General features: G+C 39.8%; 1 protein-coding gene across 13 annotated transcripts in view; it reads left to right on the top strand.

Moving 5' to 3' along the window:
- VEZT (vezatin, adherens junctions transmembrane protein) overlaps positions 1–19,343 on the top strand; it is a 98,693-nt gene that overhangs the window by 30,687 nt on the left and 48,663 nt on the right. For 7 of the 13 annotated variants that reach the window (XM_043492172.1, XM_038420060.2, XM_038420019.2 and 4 more), the window contains 4 exons: positions 841–971; positions 9,424–9,509; positions 12,158–12,333; positions 14,394–14,669. In XM_043492172.1, coding sequence (XP_043348107.1) covers positions 841–971; positions 9,424–9,509; positions 12,158–12,333; positions 14,394–14,669 — 669 coding nt within the window. Of the gene's footprint in view, positions 1–840; positions 972–9,419; positions 9,510–12,157; positions 12,334–14,393; positions 14,670–19,343 lie in introns of all 13 variants that reach the window. The other 6 variants (XM_038420037.2, XM_043492167.1, XM_038420045.2 and 3 more) reach the window with 3 other exon arrangements.

Genomic DNA, 19,343 nt, shown 5'->3' with positions numbered 1-19,343 from the left:
GCCCTATACTGGGGGCCAAACCATTTTCAGGCCTAGTTTACTATAGGTCAGGGAGGATCAGTTATTGTTGTCAGCCATGGCTCCTTTTGATTAGGAGAACACTATATCTGTTAATGCATCCGAAGCAATTTAAGACATTCTAAGTCTTTAAACAGTTTAAACTGCTCTTTGATATTACAGTGGCTTGAAGCTAAGTTTTTCAAATGAGAGTAAGGGAGTTTCAATGAGATCTGGGCATCTAACTCCATCAGCTTTTTTGAAAATTCCAGCCTCAATGGTTATGCCCCTCTGCAGTAGTTTAAGCAGTTTATTTGACTTGGGAAGCTTTAGTTAAGAATGGTAGAGGTCAGGAGGAATAAAGCCGAATAGCTCTAAGTTATAGATTCCACAAGCCTGTAGACCAGATAATCACCAGGAGCTGAACAGCTCAGACTTTTTGCACTTTAAAAACAGGCAAATGATCAGTAGGTTTTTCGAGGAAGTTTTACATTTGGATTATGCTTGACAAATCAAGGATCTGGAATTTAGGATATTCCAGAAATTAAGTTTGTTTCCACAATGTTAATTTGGGAATGCGGTACATATGGAGTATTGTACACTTTGATTAATGTATTGTTTGTTAACAACGTATACCACAGCTCTATGAATCCATGAAGCCACACTGGTAGAGTTGGCCACAGGGTTTTTCTTCTGGGGCAGCTGCTACAGGAATAATCCCTGTGCTGGCCATAAAAATTACGATTTTTGTGGAAATTCAGTTGTTATATAGTTCTCTCTTTAGCACCTAGTTGGAGCATGCTAGGTGCAGTTATTTTCTGCCTGCATCTTTCTCTTCCACAGTGGAGAGTTCTGTTTTCAATGGATATGCTCCAGCTATGTGCTAAGCAAGAGCCTGGAGGAAAAAAGAGACCTTTATGCAGATATCTCTGCCCAGAACACTGCAGGGTGGGGTGCCCCCCAACACTATAAAGGTAAGAAGCTGGAACAAGGTTCCACGGACTCAATGATTCCTTGTATCTGAAAAATCCCTGTTTCTTTCCCACTCTGCTTGCTGCAGCATTGCACTCACTTGCTTATGTCCATGGCCTGATGGCTTCTCACTAGTGTCCACTGCTGCTTTCCACCGTCCTCCAGTGCTCAGTCGCCTTTTCACACAACACATTGCTGTTTTGCAACAGCTTCCCCAACCTGCAGTCCCCTTCCTGGCCACTGCTGCTTTCCTGCTTCCACACCCCACTCATTAGTGAGAAGTAGAATGGGTAGTGCACCCACATCCTTTCTTAGAAGCAGGCAAGAGAGAGAGTATGATACCACCTTACATTCCGCAGCAAGGCTCTCTGATTTTTTTGTGACCTACCAGTGGTGGATCTTGTGACAAAGTGCAAGTTGGGCAACAGTCTGGGAAACGCATTCAAAACCAGGCTCTAATGAAAGTAAATTAATAACACCATATTGATATCAAGTCTATTCTAGTCTATATTGATTCTTCTACCATGGTCATCACTATAGTATATGAATACTTTCCAATGCATTAAGCAGCATGACTAACATGTATTATGCATTTGTTTTCTCATCCTTTCCTGGGGAGCGGAAAGGGATTTACACATTATTTTGTTTTGAAATTTAATTTATAATACACACACACACACTCACAGAGGATACTCTGTTTGTTACAGAAGGCAAGGTGAAAGAAATGTGTCTTGCACTTAAGGCAGACGACATTGAGGTTTTTGGTAGTCCTTAGTTCCTATGAAAGTCTTTCTGTGTTGATAGATTCTAGCAAGCTATGGCACTACCATAATAAAAACACCCCATAATTAAATAAAAGTCCCTGATTCCGTTAATGCTGCTTTGTGTCACTCAATCCTGTTGTCACAACGTTTCCACTTGGTCGTAGAACTCAGCATTGGTATCAGTAGAAACCGGAGCACCTTACTGTGGAATTTCTGTCCCATGTGCTGCAGAGCATGTAAGGGCAAGTGGCAGATTTATTGTTGTGGGAGTGAGCTTAGCTTTTGGAGTTTCTTCATGCTTGAATGCCTAGTTTCTCAATCTTAAGGTGTCATTAAAATATAGTTTTTTTTTATATTTAATATGTGAGCTGTTTTCTGGTAAACTTTCATCTAGCTAGCTAATGAATTAGAAGTAATCACTGCTGGCTTCTTTCAGTGCTCATGGAGTAGAGTCTGACACTAATTAGGGACTAATGCTGCTTTAAGTTAACACAACATTAAAAGAAAAGGAGTACTTGTGGCACCTTAGAGACTAACAAATTTATTTGAGCATAAGCTTTCGTGAGCTACAGCTCACTTCATCGGATGTATCCGATGAAGTGAGCTGTAGCTCACGAAAGCTTATGCTCAAATAAATTTTAGTCTCTAAGGTGCCACAAGTACTCCTTTTCTTTTTGCGAATACAGACTAACACGGCTGCTACTCTGAAACAACATTAAAAGGATTCTTAAATATTATGTCCATTTCCATTGGTTTTCAAACCTGTCAAACTGAGGACACTAGCTGTGACTGACTTGTTCCTCTAGAAATCTCATAAAAGCTATGTTTTCCCTTTCAAGTTATTGGCATTTGGAATGCACCTGCAGTTAACTGACCTATTTCTGCTTTTGTGCAATGAGATTTATTTGAATTAAAACTCTTATTTATTGAAATTAGGTCAATAAAAAGTGATATCTGATTGGCTGATACCTGTACATTGTTGTGAAGTAGTTCACAGGTTGGTTCTAGTTAGCTACATTACTTTCCCTTGTATGCATGGTCTTATGAAAGGCAGAAAATGTGTGCAATCTAATTTTAATTTTATGTGTATGTATGTATTTTACCATTTTCCCCAAAGTGTATTGTTTCTATCTTTCACTTCTTCTGAAGCAGTTTACTCAGTTTATTGTCTTAGGACGGGGTGGGCAAACTATAGTCCGGGGGCTGCATACGGCCCTTCAGACGTTTTAATCTAGCCCTTGAGCTCCTGCCAGGGAGCAGGGTCCAGGGCTTGCCCTGGTCCAGCACTCCAGCTGGGGAGCGGGGTTGGGAGCTTACCCCGCTCTGCGTGTGCCATGGCTCCGCGCAGCTCCTGGAAGCAACAGCATGTCCCCACTCCAGCTCCTACGCAGAGGGACAACCAGGGGGCTCCACATGCTGCCCCTGCCCCAAGCACCGCCCCTGCAGCTCCCATTGGCCTGGAGCCACGGCCCATGGGAGCTGCAGGGGCAGCGCTTGGGGCGGGGGCAGCGTGTAGAGCCCCCTGGTTGCCCCTCTGCATAGGAGCCGGGGAGACATGCTGTTGGTTGAGGTAAGTGCCTCCCGGAGCCTGTACCCCAACTCCCTCATGTGCCCCTGCCCCAGTCCTGATCCCCCTCCCACCCTCCAAACCCCTCGCTCGCAGCCTGGAACACCCTCCTGCACCCCCAGCCAGAGCCCTCACCCCCTCCCGCACCCCAACCCCCAATTTCGTGAGCGTTCATAGCCTGCCATACAATTTCCATACCCAATGTGGTTCTCAGGCCAAAAAGTTTGCCCACCCCTGGCTTAGGAGCTCCTCCTTTGGTGCTGTCAACAACAGAGGCAATTGATCTTGGGTTCTCTTGAAACTTAAGGGCAGAGAGGGTGTGTGTTTAATATATCTGTACATCAAGCTCACCTGAGCAACTCATGAGCACCACAATTATGCCTGCTTTTGTCTCATCTGTTTTCAAATGAGTGTGTGAGGAAGGGAGGGAGAAAACCCACATGCTGATTTGGAGTTACAGGATATTGTGAATTGGAATTGATGGTAATCAGTACTGGCTTTGAAACTTCGGTGCTCTTCTGTTGTCTCTCTGATGCCAGATAGTCTATTTCTGTCCTTTAATTTCTATTTCTCCTTCCCATTTCAGTGACATCTCTGAAGGGAACTGACTTCTTGTTAGTGAGTGGTGAGGGGAAGATTGGTCTTATGGTTACGACACTGGTCTGCTACTTGAGAGCTTGGTTCAATTCCCAGCACTGCCCATGACGTCTCTGTGACTTAGGCAAATCATTTAATTTCTCTGTGCCTCAGTTCCCCATTTTTAAAATGGGATTAATGCTTCCTTGTTCTCACCCTTTATCTGTCTAGGGTATATCGATTGTATCCTTGGGAGCAGGGACTATACTGCCTGGCTCACTTGGGCCCTGGTCTTGGTTGAGTGCTACTTTAATGCAAATATATACTTGCATGAGGAATAGAAAGACATAGTAATTGATGCTCACTGTGCATATCTGCAGAAGGAACACCGAAGCACTTGTTCTTTTCCATCCTGTTCCAAAGAGTAACCTTGACTTGCAAGTATCATAAAAGCAAGTCTCTACATGGCTTTCAAATGAAAAACATTAAATGCAATTCATTGCTGCCAAAAACCTAGATGAACAACTGAGGACATAATGGTGTTCCCAGCTTTTTGAACCTGGGTTAGTGGACAACTGATGTCCCAAATGACTCCTCCAAAACATTCAGGCACAAGAAATAGTGTTTTTTTTCCCCAAGAGCTGGATTCTTCCTCCAAGAGGCTACAGGATCTCTTCCAGCAGCATCTGGTTCTGGTCTCTTACCTATGGCTATGTGTCCTGCTAGATGTAGGAATCTAACTTCCTGGAAAAGTAGAGAATTATGCTCCTGGGGCATGGGAGGATGACAAAAACGCTAATTTTTCTGTAGGCTGCCACCTGAGTGATTGATGAAGAAAAGACTATTATCCGAAAATCCAAGTTGACTTAAGTTACGTTGACGTACAGCCACTGCAGTAATTGAATCGGTTTTACACATCCACACTAAGCTCTTTGTGTCGGAGGTGCGTGTCCTCACCAGGAGTGCTTGCACTGATTTAATTGCCGTTATGGGGCAGTTTCTGAAAGGCAGCAACAGTCGATGTTAGCAATGCAGTGTCTACACTAACACTATGTCGACCTAACTACATCGACTTAAGCGCTACACCTCTTGCAGAGGTGACGTTATTAAGTTGTTGTATTGGGCTTACAGAGTTAGGTCAGCGAAAGCTGTCTTACATCAAACTAACTCTGTAGTATAGACCAGGCCTTTGTTAGAATAAGGGTTCCTAGGCCCAGTTTCCTGGCTTACTTCCAATTTGGGTAGTTACATTTGGCTTTCATCTTATTTAAATTTCCTCCATAATTTAAACTGTGTAGGATATTTTTCTCCACTTCCTATCCTAAACTATTGTGTGTGTTTTCTGAGTGCTATTAAATAGTTGCCACATCACATTTTATCCCAGATGTGATTATATTTTAATAATAGGTAAAAGTAACCTCCCTGTAGTTTCACTTTGTGAAATGTGTTGGGATAAAAGTGCTATATAAATGCAAGATACTATAAATGCCATCTTAAGTTCATCCCATACTAAAAGGAAACAGTAAATATTTTAGTTATTTGGATTTAAATGAACGCACATAAAAGCATGACTATCCCAAGCTATAGGTGCCCTTGCCATAAATTTAAAATATAGGGGATACATATTTTACTATATGTTTCGCAAAGAGCCCATTTAACTTATTTTTGTTCTAAAGTAGCAAAGAGAATACTCGAGTCATCAAAGGAAACATGACCTGACTTGTGTGTTGATGAAGACTGTTTTACTTGTCAGTAACACTTCCAGTGGGAATACAGACTATAAAACATCATTCCAAGATATCTGAATAATTTAATGTGTTATCGCACACCACTGGTTCACAGTCCAAAACAGTGGGTTGTCTTGTTTTGCATCTTCAAGCTTTGGCCTGTCTGTCTTGCATTTATGCAAGCTCAGATTTTTCTTTAAAGTCAAAATGAGGAATATGAACCAAAAGATAATTTATACAGCAAGCCAAGCTGGTTTAGTCTGTAACTCAACAGATTACATTAGCTGGTAGCAGTGCTTTATTTCTGACTTTAATGGTCATTAATTAACACTGTCCTTGGTATTGATTTAAATGTGTACAATCAAGAGCTGAAGACTCAGGAAGATGAAAGTAGTTTAAAAAGTTTATTGTTCTTGAAATAATAAATAAATGTTTCTATACTGTACTTTCAATACACTAGGAACAGAGGTTCTAGTCTAAATTAAGTATCCATCTGACTAGTCAAACGTAGTTCAAGGGACATTGTTTACACCCCACCCATTTCTTCTACTCATTACCAAGAGGGCATATTGCTTTACTTTGCATTGCTTCATGTTATATCACTAGGGAGCTCTTTATAATGCAATTCTTGTAGCGCTATAGTTTGTGACACACTTCTTATTGTTTTCAGTGGTGTTTCTAAATGGACAGTCTACTGCCATTGCCTCTCTGCAGCCTCAGAATGTTCTGTAGGTAAAGAGAGTTCTGGCTTGTCACCAGCATTCCCTTCTCCTACTGTCATAGGCAACAGGAACTCCAAGCTGTAATAATAGAAATTAGAGCTGGAACAAACCTATTAGCTTATTATTACTGCATCCCCTCTTAATGCAGGATTGCTCTGTACAGTACATTTCTAGCATGTTGCCTGTTCTAGTTTTCAATAGCTCAAATGACAGTGTTTTGAGTGCTTCCCTTGGACTTTTTCATAGTCTAATTAGGTAGCTCCCCTTGTTGGGATAGGATGATAATTGTACAGTTAGAAGAACTGTCATTGTAATATCTGATGTGTTGGTCCATTATATCATCCTAACCTCACTAATACTTCCCTCAGATATGGCTCTTTAGCTCCAATCAGGCATAGAAACAGATTTCATATATATGTGGAAGCATCATTTGGGTTACTCTGTAGGACCCAATTATCACAGTTCTGGGATAACTGCACCTGTGATCCCTTTATGAGGGCGTCTAGCTGTCATCTTGCTTGGGGTGAGGTGTTCCTCTTCCTCCAGACTGTGTATTTAGCCTGCAATTTGTCGTGCTCTTCACTGTAATCATATTAGCAATCTGAGGGCTTGTCTACGCTTAAAAGGCTGCTGCAGCACAGCTGCACCACTTCACTGAATATGCTACTTACGCCAATAGGAGGTCTTCTCCTAATGGCATAGTGCTCCACCTCCCTGAGAAATAGTAGCTTATGTCGAGTTTCTTCCATCAACATTACGCTGGCTACACCAGGAGCTAGGTAAGTATAACTGCATCATTTGGGGTGTGACAACATAAGTTGTTAGTGTAGACAAGCCTGAGGTTACTTCAAGCTTTATGGTCCTATTATCTACCAGGAACAATGACAGGGTTAACCAGTGACCAGTCCATCTTCGTAAAGCAAAGTATTTCTTTAGAACAAAAGCAGTATAGAGAAAACATATCTTGAAAGTGATAAACAACATATATGCATGCTTGTCTTACCAGTTGCCACCCATCTTCCACTTGGAGAGCATAGCAGGTTTCAAAGTCCTTCCAACCCTTCCAGTAGGGTTTGTCCTCTAGGTTAAATTATGCCAGTTCTTGGGTCGAGTGAGGGTGAACCCCCTCACCTTCTGTAGCAGGCTCTCCACTTTATTCACTTTTTTTTGCTTTCTAGGCCTCTCAAGTCCTGCCAAAACCAGTCTATGCAATCTCTCCCAGGATGTGGTACTTGTTTACTTATCTAGATGTTTGCAACAATTACCCCCTAGTGCTGTTAGTTCCTGCTAGTTCATTTATGCTTAGTGACTGGCCTAACCCCCACAGTTACTGCCTTGCTTGTCTTGCTTCAAGAAAGAAGTTAATCTCTTCATCCGCAGCAGGCTACAATACAAAGTGAGAGGGGAAACTGAGTCACATTGTCTTTCAAAAAATAAATCAGAAGTTTTCCACTTCTCATCTAGCAATGAGTTAGTTTTATTATATAAAAAACACATGTCCCATGTAACTGAATGACTCTGGATAATGTTATTTGGATAGCTAAAGCTTTTCATCTCTGGGTTGCCACATCAAGTCAATGTCATACTGCCTTTCAGAACAAATGTTAAATCTATATGCTTGGCTATCCTCCCTCTACCTATTAGACTGCACTCCCATCCCCATATTAGTAACAACTCAGGAATTCTGATTCCCCAAAATCTTTCTACTACTAGTTCTGTGTAACTCACTGGCAAAGTTTGTGTTGCTTTCCTCTCCAGTGGTTGCTCCACATATAGGACATAGACATTTCTGTAGCTCATGTGGTCCATGTCAAGGTCCATAGCTCACAATCCTGCTGCCCTCCCATCTGGTGGCTCTTTTTGTTGTACATGATGGAATTTCTTTTTACCAGTTTTCTTGTTTAAGAAATGAATTATTGAATTCACACAGTGAGAAAATACCCTTACCATGTTTTACATTTAAAAAACCCCATTCTTATCTATGAATTACAATGCAGTATGCAACTAAACAAGTATTCCACGTTTCAGTCATTTGTGACACTATTTGATTGATTGCTTGTATTGCATATTAGCAGGTTGAAGGTTCAGAGGTGTGGTCATGAAATTCATGCAATGCATAAAAATATTTTTAAAACTACCTTCTACCAGCTCTACAAAGAGATGTGGAAAGCAGATATACAGTATGTGTTTATAAGCATCTCACTCCATTTTAAATAATTGCAGGTTCAGGCAAGACCTGGTTTCTTTTTTGGGTCATATTTTAAAGAAATACTTGTTGATTATTGGCCTGGATTAATAGTTATTTCAAATCCATGAGAACAAAGTCTGTCCCTAATTAGAGGTCTATAACTCACAAATGAAGCTAAAAGCCCAGTTTTAAGTTACATATGGTATAGCATGGAGATAAGAGTATATGATGCTTAGTGCTAATCTGACATGGAGTTTCTGGAACAGTTACTGCAAGTGTCATCACTGGGCCTCAGCACCTTCAATATCTGTGTCCACTAGGCCAGCCTCAATCCCTGTCTTCCAGTCGTGGCACCTACATAGGTAAAGACAGCTCCTTGTTCTCAGTCCTTTTTTTACATTTGGGTTCCTTAGACCATTTAATCCTGCTTGGTTCTTTTTCTGTCCTCAAGGAGAGAGGTTTCAGAGTAGCAGCTGTGTTAGTCTATATTCGCAAAAAGAAAAGGAGTACTTGTGGCACTAAATTTGTTAGTCTCTAAGGTGCCACAAGAACTCCTTTTCTTTTTTCAAGGAGAGGGGGGGATCTTTTGTGCTCAGGCAGCAACTACAAGCCTCAGACCAATAGGCTAATCCTAATTACACTTGCTTTAACAGTGTAACATTTATAGCACCTTGGAATGAAGGGGTAAATGAAACAATGTAGCATTTATTTCACCTTGTATGCTGGCAAAATGTTCAAGTCACCAGAAACAGGTATTCCCTTAGCATACTCTGAAGTTGGGCCAGATAGAATAAGTGAAAACTAAGTCTCAGGTACTTGGAATTTGATTTATCAAGAGAAACTGAAGCAGGAGTAAATGAATTATTTTTTTTTATATTTGTAATTTCAGTTTTTTGTTCCTTTTAGCAAGGCATCCTGTCAAAACTAGCTGAGCTCTTTAAAAGCTCATTTCCTTTTTCACCATGTAAGAAAAAAGATGACCTACTCTACCGATTGGTAAGTAATTACTTTTTTATTTCCTTCTCCAGCCCCTGAGTCTTCCTGTCTCTTACACCTCTCCTTGATCTATATTTTGCCTCATTCAGTGCTAGTCAATAAGACTGACCAATGGGGAATTGACATATTCTTCAAAATTCATCAGTTATTGGGGAACAGTGCAAAGCTCACTGTGTACAACATGAAGGGTTTGGAAATGCAGCATAAAGGTTTTTAAATGTAGATAAGGTAATTTAACCTTAGGAAAGCTTGACAAAAAGTGAAGATGTTATTTAAAACGAAGGAGACTGAATATAGGTCCTACCTTCTTGATCCAATTCAGCTGTAGAGAAAGTTCAGGACAAAATACCATACCATGTATGTATTGCTTCCTAACAATTCAGATCTGGTTTTAAGTGCAAAGCCATTTGCTTACATCAGAAATTATGCTCCTGATCATTTATATGAATATTTGTCACTTGGTTTGCAAGCATCTCTTCCATGATGGAAGCTGGAACAACACATAGGGCTTAAATCACCCCCGGGCCAGAGCTGAACATGGCATAGAGATTGTGGGGCTGAGTTAAAGGTGGCTTCATGCGACCTTTGCATCTTCCCTTTCCTGGGGCACACCTCAGCCACCAACACAGGTTATAGCATCATGAGGTTGGACATAACTTATGGCCAATTGCCTGTGGCCCCTAGGTTTGACTGCATCTGATAGATTGTAACAGCACCCAGGCACATCTGGTGGGCCTTGTGCACCATGGGTTCCTGCTGAAAGCAGATGCATAGGTGGCTGTCTACCAGCCCAGGATGCCCACAGCATTGAAGGAATTACCTGTGGGCCAGACCCACTGGCATTATGGTTCTTTGAATAAGCTGGTAAAACTGGCATAAAGGCGCCAAGATGCAGGGATGGATTGGGTCCACATTTCCTTTCACTCAGAGACTTGGCACCTGACCACTCCAGATATAGCAGGACGAACACAGGATGGTTCTTTTATGCCTTCTGTTTTCACTGAAATTTGCTGAAATAGTCGTGGATCGTACTTGACTCTACAGAGCTAGAGGAGTCTGATTTCTCACTATCGTTATTTCATTGTATGAATTACCTAAGAACGCTGTCCTTAAACACAGCCTTAAAAATAATTGGGAGAGGAGAATGTCCCCATCCCTCCTGGAGTCCTCCAAGATCTGCAAGTTCCAATCCCAACCCCTCATAATCACCACTTCCTCAGCCTAGGAGGTCAAGATTTCCTTTACAGCCTGGCAACACTGCTCTGAAACTGCCCAGGAGGCAAAGAAAGGAATTCTTCTCCTGCCCCCACATAAGCTGAGTATGCTACCTCCACAGCCATCCTAGCCCTGTTATCCTGGAAACCAAGAAACTGAGGTAGCTAGCCAACCCTTTGCAAGATAATGCAAAGCAGTACCTGTAGGATACTGAACAGACTCAAGAGAAGTGTTCTTGAATTCACTTCAGCACATAGTCTGCTCTATGGCTTTCTGCATCAAGTCTTCTCCAATAAAAACTGAATGCAGGAGGGTATAAGATAATACCGAGTATCATTAATTTATTGTTGTTTTATTTTAAAGAATTAGGGCCTTCAAATAGCTATTTGCCTACTGTCTTCATAGTAGATTACTCCACTGAGTCAATGAGAAATACTTATCTTGGCTTTAATAGTACCAGTTGGATTGAAAACTAAAAAGATTTTGGCAATGAAGTGACCAACTCCTTGAGGTCTGTTAACAGCTTCTGACTGCAGAAGCTGCAGAAGAGAAGTATTTTCCCTTTTTACACTTATATCTTGCTTTAGACCACATGCTGATGGTAAATTTTCATTGTGGTGTGTTTGAACACTCTCTTAATTGAGAAACTTTTGATGTTTTAGAGTTACAGTTTGCTTCAGTATCTGATTTAAGACTTCAGAGAGCTACTTTGGTAGGTTATATAGCCACATAGATTTTTTTTTTTCTTTAAATGTTCTAGCTGAAGAAGGGGAAGAGTGCAAATGTTTGTGGTGGCATTAAAATGATTGGTACCACCCAAAGTTCCTATTAGGTTTGGTAAGTCAAAGTTCCACAGGATCCCATGGTGTTTCATTTGTGGAGTCACAGGTTCCTTTGGAAAGGTCTTGTGGCTTTCTCCTGGAGAATCCCACTGCAGGTGGGGATTCTAATTCCAGCCAACTGACCTTGTCTTTGTCAACTGGTCCACAACCAATTTTTGTAACTAACTGATTTGCAACGTCTCTATCTTAACATCTTTTTGTTTGCTAATGACAGATGCTATAGAAAAAAGCTAGATTCATTTGGACACAACAGACTTTTCAGGTTGCAGTTTGACTTCCATTCTTCTGGTAAATTCTAGTGCCTACACTCATTCCTGTGGAAATACATTCATACAACCTGTAGCATGTTTCCAATTCAGCCACGTTGTCCTCATTTAGGACCAGGTCGTGAGTTCAGTGCAAGTATCTTTAAAGATGAGGAGATGGCAGAAGAAGTTTTAGAATGAAACACATTTAAGAGAGGTGGTATAGCCAGTTGTAGCATGTCTAAAATGCTGGAATCTTCAGAACTATAAACAATAAAGTTCTATTATTTTTTAACAACTGAATCTCTACTCATGCTTTCTTTTTCTTTCACTCATTCATGTTAAGGATGTTGGGTTTCGACTAGACTCTCTCTATACCATCCTGCAACAGGAAGTTCTGCTACATGAGGATGTGGAGCTGATAGAGCTACTCGACCCCAGTATCCTGTCTGCAGGGCAGTCCAAGCAACAGAAAAATGGACACCTTTCAACGCTATGCTCCCTAGCAACTCCTAATATTTGGTACTGTCCAGAAAACGCCTATGTCTGTGACTATTTAGATACACTGATGGGGAAATTATCAGCATGCTCCTTGCATAAGAGACTTTACAAAAAAGTTTGTCCTTTCTCCTCTAAAGCCTTTGATTTAGATTTTTTGACTCCCCTTTGGTCTTCCAGGCCCAGATTTTTTAACTTCCTGGGCACATTTGAAAGCCCATTTTCCCCTCAGACTTTTGAGGAGTGTGTGATTGAAGGCTGGTGAATACTTACATGTAGTCCTTTATATTACATTGTATGTTTTAATTTATGGGATAGGCTCCCAGAACACATGATGGGCACCATGGATGTTTTGACATATTTTATTAAATAAAGAGGTTGGTTAGTTCTTCAACTTCTAAAGTGATGTTCTCATGGCTTTGGTACATGTCTAGTATAGACATGTCTAGTATCTGACCTGAAGACTGGATTTTCCACTTCTGAGTTGAAAAATCTGCAGTATTAATTTACTTTTTTTGGTATTTTTAAACAATCTGTTGGACCCTCTAGCGTTCCTGTTTTGGTTATCTTCAGGCCGAACTTTTGTCTTTATTTGAAATTTAAAAAGATACATTTGCATTCCACTTCTAATGTGTCTCAAAAATGAAGTGACAGAGGCAGGTCTGGAGAATTTGCCGCCATATGGTAACAGTGCTGAGGAGAACTAGGAGATGTGAAATGTATGAGAAGTTTCATAGACTGCATCATACTACTGACTTCGTTACATTTGCATAGCATTCATGCTGCTAGTGATGTAGTCATCTGTGAGAAGTACTTCATTGCAAAACAGGGCAGCAGGAAGTCTATTATATATAGCAGGGAAGTTACACAAGGATAATGAATTTCACACTGGTGTACAGATCTTGTTTATAAAAGTTGCCTGCGACTATGACTGTCGTCTTAAAATTAATTTCCTATCCAGAATGTTTGTACACTCTGCACAATGCTTTCTTTAACCCTGGGCCTCTTCTAAAATCAGTAAATAGTGTGAAAGAATTATGTACTATACTACATATTGAAATTGGTCTTCTTATTGTGGATCTCTGTATTCATATCTTTCTGGATTTGCCTTCCAAGTTTCCTGGAAGCCCAGACAGCATATTTTGTTTCAGAAATACCTGAAGTGTTTTGAAACGTTAAATTGGCATTCCCCAACTGAAATATTGCAGAATTCCAGATGGGCAGAAATTTTCAAGTTTTTGGATTTTTGTCATGATTCAAGACCGTTTTTTTCCCAAAAACTCAAAAAAAAAAAAAAAAAATTGATGAACTGGAAGTCTGTTTCCAAATCAGCTCTAATAAATAGATATGAAGTTATTTGAAGCTTGAAAAGCTTATAGCTTTGCAGAATTATAGATTAAATACAGAGGCCCACATTGTGTTTTCTAATAGACCAATTTTTCTGTCAAAACTTTCAAAAGAAAAATGGCAATTTTGCAAAAGAAAAATCAGCTTTTGAATATAGCTGAAATGAGACTTTAGCTTCTATTGTTCCAGGTAATTTGAAAACCTTCTCAGGGCTGCCTAAAAAGATTTCCACAGCCAGCTTTTTAAAGGCTTGTTAGAACTTTGTAGTATGTGGTGTCCAGATTAAATGAGTCAGAATCTGGAAAAATAAAACTGTCGTTACTTAGAGCATTTGCTTACCTAAAAGAGTTATGCCCTTTACCACTGTCCTCCTGAATCTGGAAGTGAAGACCGCATGTTTCCCATCCACCCTTGCTTTTAATGCTGAGCGATCACTTTTTTTTTTTTAAAGTCATATGTTTGAAAGATTGACCTTTCAAATTGATGCATTATTTTTCCACTGGCTGTTTTAAACCAAGAAAATATATCATAGCACTATGGACTAATTCCATATATAAAAACACCTAAATCTTTCATTTAGTGATCTTGTTGCTGTTTATAGCTCTCTTAAAAACCTACATAAAAGTCCATGTAATTAAATGTAAACAACATTGTAGTTGAGATCTCATGACTTTCCTCAGTTGATTAATCTTAGGAATCGGTGGTAGATGAAACTTTGTGTATTCCTTTGTTTGCAGGGATGTCTCTCTGCTGCTTGCCTTTGTCAGTGCATTGATTATACTTCCTTCATGGTGGAATGGATCATTCTGGCTGGTGTTGGGACTAGTTCTGTTTGTCTATGTGATCACACGAGCTCTAGGCACATGGAGGATAGCCAAGCTGCAAATGTCCCTGAGAAAATATAGACTACAGCTGGAAGAGACAGTGGCAAATAGCCGCGCTTTTACTAATCTTGTGAGAAAAGCCCTGCGACTCATTCAAGAGACTGAAGTCATTTCCAGAGGATTTACCCTGTGAGTCTTTATTTTATTTCATTTTATATATGGATTCATTCAAGCCAATTAAGTATTAAAATTCTATAATGTTATCTCCAATGACAGATGGAATCTGTTGGAAAACATTATACATTTTAATTAAGATTGACATTTCTACAGACAAACTTGTGTAACTACCATGATAATTACATTGCAGGTGTTCAAAGTCTGACAGCTCTGTTTAAAAGTGTGCACTATAAAAATTTTTCAAAGGCACAACAGCTCTATTATTTGGGCACAGTACTGTGCTTTGTACCTTTTGAAAATCTCCTACACTACTGACAACATAAACAAGTAATTATTTATGGGAAGGATTGGGGAGAGACAAAGGGGCTCTAAGCCCCTTTAATGAGCAGTTCTTTAAGGGTCTTGTAGTATTTTAAAATTATATTTCACTATTTTGATAGTATTTAGCATTTTAGATTACCAAAAAATGTTTTCTAACATTATCTGCCCTGCAAGTCATCAGTAGTATTTTATAACGAAAGATTATGTGAAAAAGTATTTCCTTCCTAATGGTGTGCAATAATTACTTGTAATCAAAGAAATGCTATGAAAGGTCATAGATTGAAAATATTTTTTTCACATCTATTGCCCCTCAGACACTTAGAACTGTTTGCCAACAGAATTTGTCTTTTCCCACTTAAGGGATTTGATGCTCTGATCCTACTTATTTGGTGTCTGCGGTTGAATTGGCTCTTGTGTGTTTTCTTCCTGGTTTGGATGAATGAACATTGTGACACACTGAATACATGTACTGATCTTGAAGCCAACATGCTTGCCACCTGTTCATTGTCCTTCCCTTCTATTGTTTTAAGTCAATGTAATTTCTAGCAACACATTGTGCTAATAGAACTTTGGGTGGAAGAAGGAGGAAAATGCAAAATAATAGTCCAGTCATCATCTTTTTAAGATCAATAAAATAACTCTTTTGCTCTGCTTTGATTTATGGGATCTGTATAAAATTTCTGACTTGAATGCCCTAATATGCACCGAGAACTTTGATCTGTATTTGTAGACATTATGCTATTCCTACCAGTTAAACTGTGTTGTGTTTGAGCACATGATGCTACATTCATGGCTGAAACTGTACCCTACCTCCTTTGAATTAATTTCTTAACTTTAGACAGCGAGATGCGTACGTTATGTTTTGCCAAGGACATATTTTATTATCTTTTTGGAGTGTTTAAGCATGTCCTAAATCAGCTTAGATATGTTTTCATTGAGCCAGAATACAATTAAGCAATATTCAGTCTTATCTTCACAAAAAAGAAACACAAAAATAATTTTCTATTAAGACTTGTCCAGATTGAGAAAAATATCCGATTTTTTTTCTTCTAATTTTAACAAATCTGTGGTCTGATTTCTCTTTAATTACATATTTAAAAGTTAGTTGTTTAAAACAATAGATGAGCTTCAAGTTGACTCCTGATCTTATGTCCCCTTTTCTTTAAATCTTAGCCCTGGTCTACACTGGGGGGGCGGTTGACCGAAGATACGCAACTTCAGCTACGCGAATAGTGTAGCTGAAGTCGGCATATCTTAGGTCAACTTACCTGGCCATGAGGACGTCGGCGAGTTGAACACTGCTGCTCCCCCGTTGACTTCACTTCTGCCTCTTGCAAGCTGGAGTTCTGGAGTCGATGGGGAGCGCGTTCGGGAATCGATTTATCATGTCTAGACGATACGCGATAAATCCATCCCCAATCGGCGGGTAGTGAAGACCTGCCCTTAGTAACCTTTAAGAGAGGATTTCTTTGGGTGTGCATGGGATGGGGGTGTGACCCGGGGTGCATAGGGTAGCCCTCATTGAAAATGTCAAGGTCTGGGCAAGCTGCAAAAAGGAGTACAGATACTCTCAAAACTGGTGGTTAACACTGAAGTTAGACTCAGCAACCAGTCACAAACTGTGCTCCTAGTCGTTGGTTATCAAGAAGCTAAAAAAGAAATCGCACAGCCCCCTTTATTGCATTCCAGTTCTCTGGCTCCCAATCAGCACAGAGGTCCAGTACAGTGAGAAGTTATTTAAAAACTCCCTGCTCACTATACAAAATGTTCTTTTAACCCAAAGGGACAGCCACATTATCAGGTCAGTATTAGCTTGGATCTTACCCAAAATATCATGCTGCCAATCAATCCTTTTAGTATCTAAAACTAAAGGTTTATTATAAAGAAAAAAGAAAGAACAAGAGGAGAGTTGTTAAATGGTAAAACAATCAGATAATACATAAGACTTCAAAGTCCATATATCTGGTTCTTAACAGTATTGGTGAGTTTGCTGGCTTGAAAGTCCCTCTGGATTGGTCATTGTCCTTTGTTCAGAGCTTTGTTTGTAGAAAAGTTGCTCCAGAGATAAGAAGCAGGATTGAAGACAAAATTGAGATGATGCAGCTGTCCTTTATACCTTTTGCCATGTGGCCTGTACTTCCTTTGTCCCAAACACAAGCTTCACAGCACATGGCATGGAAAAGCCTTAGAGTTCTCTGTTTACAGGCATTCCCCTACATGTCTTGCTGACTCATAAGGTGTAGTCCCTGCCTTCTCTCAGCGGGTTCATTGTATAGCTGATGTCCATTGTGGGGCCATCAAGCAGGCTTAATACCAATGCCATTCTGTCTGAGGGGTAACCCAGGAACACAGCATAAGTTTTGAAATACAGATATGCCATACGTATCTATTACTCACTCAAAAGCAATACAAACATATAAACAAGATTATGATACTTGGCAAATCATAACATTTTCACAGATGCCTTACATGGCATATCTGGCATGACTCCTTGCAATTTTTTAATAAAGTGTCTCCCAATTCCATGCAGTATCACAAGGGATTTGAAGGTAACTGAGGCAGTACACTCAATACATGGATCTCTGAAGTAATGGTCCAATTTGGACCAAGTCTATGACCTTTCTTTTTTTTTTTTTAACCCTTAGCTAATTCTAGAGTGTTTTCCTCAGCAGGCCTATACATATAATATGCTGTAGAGGAACAGTCAGAAAATTATTTACTTAAGTTAGGACTCTGTATGGTGGTTGTTGCCCCTGATTTTGCTTTGAGCTATAGTGTAGTTTCCTGCTAATAGACCTTAAGAGAAACAGCTTAATATGTCTTCTAGCAGTAATGTAGTAAAGTAGCTTTAATGCTCGCTAAAGGGAGTCAAGTGACAATGAATATCGTTACAGTAAGTTAAGGGATGTCTTTCTGTGCCATTTTACAGCTGTGAGGCTTAGGAACTTTGCTATTGATGTCAACTGGGTCAGGAACTCACCCTAAAAGATGATAGGGGACGCTACTGTAGCAATATGTCCCAGTAAGTGCTAAGAACAAAATTTTGGTCTTCTGTTCATTGTTTCAGCAACATGAAAGCTCCTGTTGGATCCGTTTTATTCTGTAAAAACATTATCGCACCTTCAATTCCTCCCCTCCAACCTGCTGGAGCTCCTTCACCTTAAGTACTTCAAATGCAACTGGTTATTCTCCATCAGACAGCAGGATGCCTTTAGAGAGAAACATGGACAATGCCCTAAATTCTCTTTGCAATTAGGTGTAAGTGTAGTCATTACCTTTCAAAACAAGATTTTGTTTTTGTTTGTTTTGAAAGGTACTAACTAAGCTAATGAATTCCAATCAAGTAGTCCTGCCTAGGATCACTGCTTGGAATTCCTACTAGCTATTGAAAATGCTTCAATTTCCCTGCCCCTTATAAAATGCAAATTGTAAAAATATATAGTGAAATTCCACTCTTTTGTAGAACGAGGACTATTTGTTTGGTTGGCACTTCAGTAATGAGCTTTCCCAAATATTATTGCTCTTGTAGGGCTTGATTCCAATTTGAAATATCCAAGCATGTATTGATGCACACAGCATCTTTATAGAACTACCACCATGCTCATGTGTAGTAACTGATTTTATTAATATGAGGCAGTATGAGCCCATGACACACAAATCCTATTTCAACCTTAGTTAAAATCTAGCTTGTGAGACTGAGAGAGCTTTAAATTGCAGTATCTTATAATTGAGATAGATTTTGGTGTTGTAGAGAAAAGGAAGGTCATCCTCACAACTTTTTCTTCTTGCCTTTCCCTGCTGCTACACAGCATGGTGCAGTAACACTTAACAGAGATCCTGGGGTGACGCATCTCTGGTATATTCAGAAACATAGCAAATTATGCTGGTTTGATGTTTCTCAGGAAAAAAGAAAGGAAGAATTCAGTCCTATAGATTTATACAAACTGCTGAGATGAACATCTGACATGGAAACAAATGTTACAAATCGCAAAACAACCCTGTTTTTCAAGGTGTTGGTTGTACATAGGTGCATGGGTGATGGGTGGGTATCTTGTACTAGAGCTGCAAGTGCTTACAATCTTGCTGTGGAAAAAACATTTCTGCCTTCTTTCTTAAATTACTCCTTAGCTTCTCCAGACACACTTCTTACAACCCATTGAAGTGTAAGGTTTGAAAGACTGAAATGAGAGTTCACTTGTGAACGTTAGTAATTGAGTTCAAATAGCCATAGAAATTTTAAGAGCAAATCTGTAACAGATGTTAATTTTAAGGTTCCAGTGAAAACACAGAACTGGACAAACATATTAATTTTGCTTCTGTAAAATTGCAAGCTAGTGCAGTTTGTTTTGCTTCTTTTATAATGAA

The sequence above is a fragment of the Dermochelys coriacea genome, chromosome 1 (genome assembly GCF_009764565.3).
Source record: "Dermochelys coriacea isolate rDerCor1 chromosome 1, rDerCor1.pri.v4, whole genome shotgun sequence".
Taxonomy (NCBI): domain Eukaryota; kingdom Metazoa; phylum Chordata; order Testudines; family Dermochelyidae; genus Dermochelys; species Dermochelys coriacea.
The sequence above is the reverse complement of the archived record's forward strand: the minus strand, read 5'-3'. Positions and strand labels throughout refer to the sequence as shown.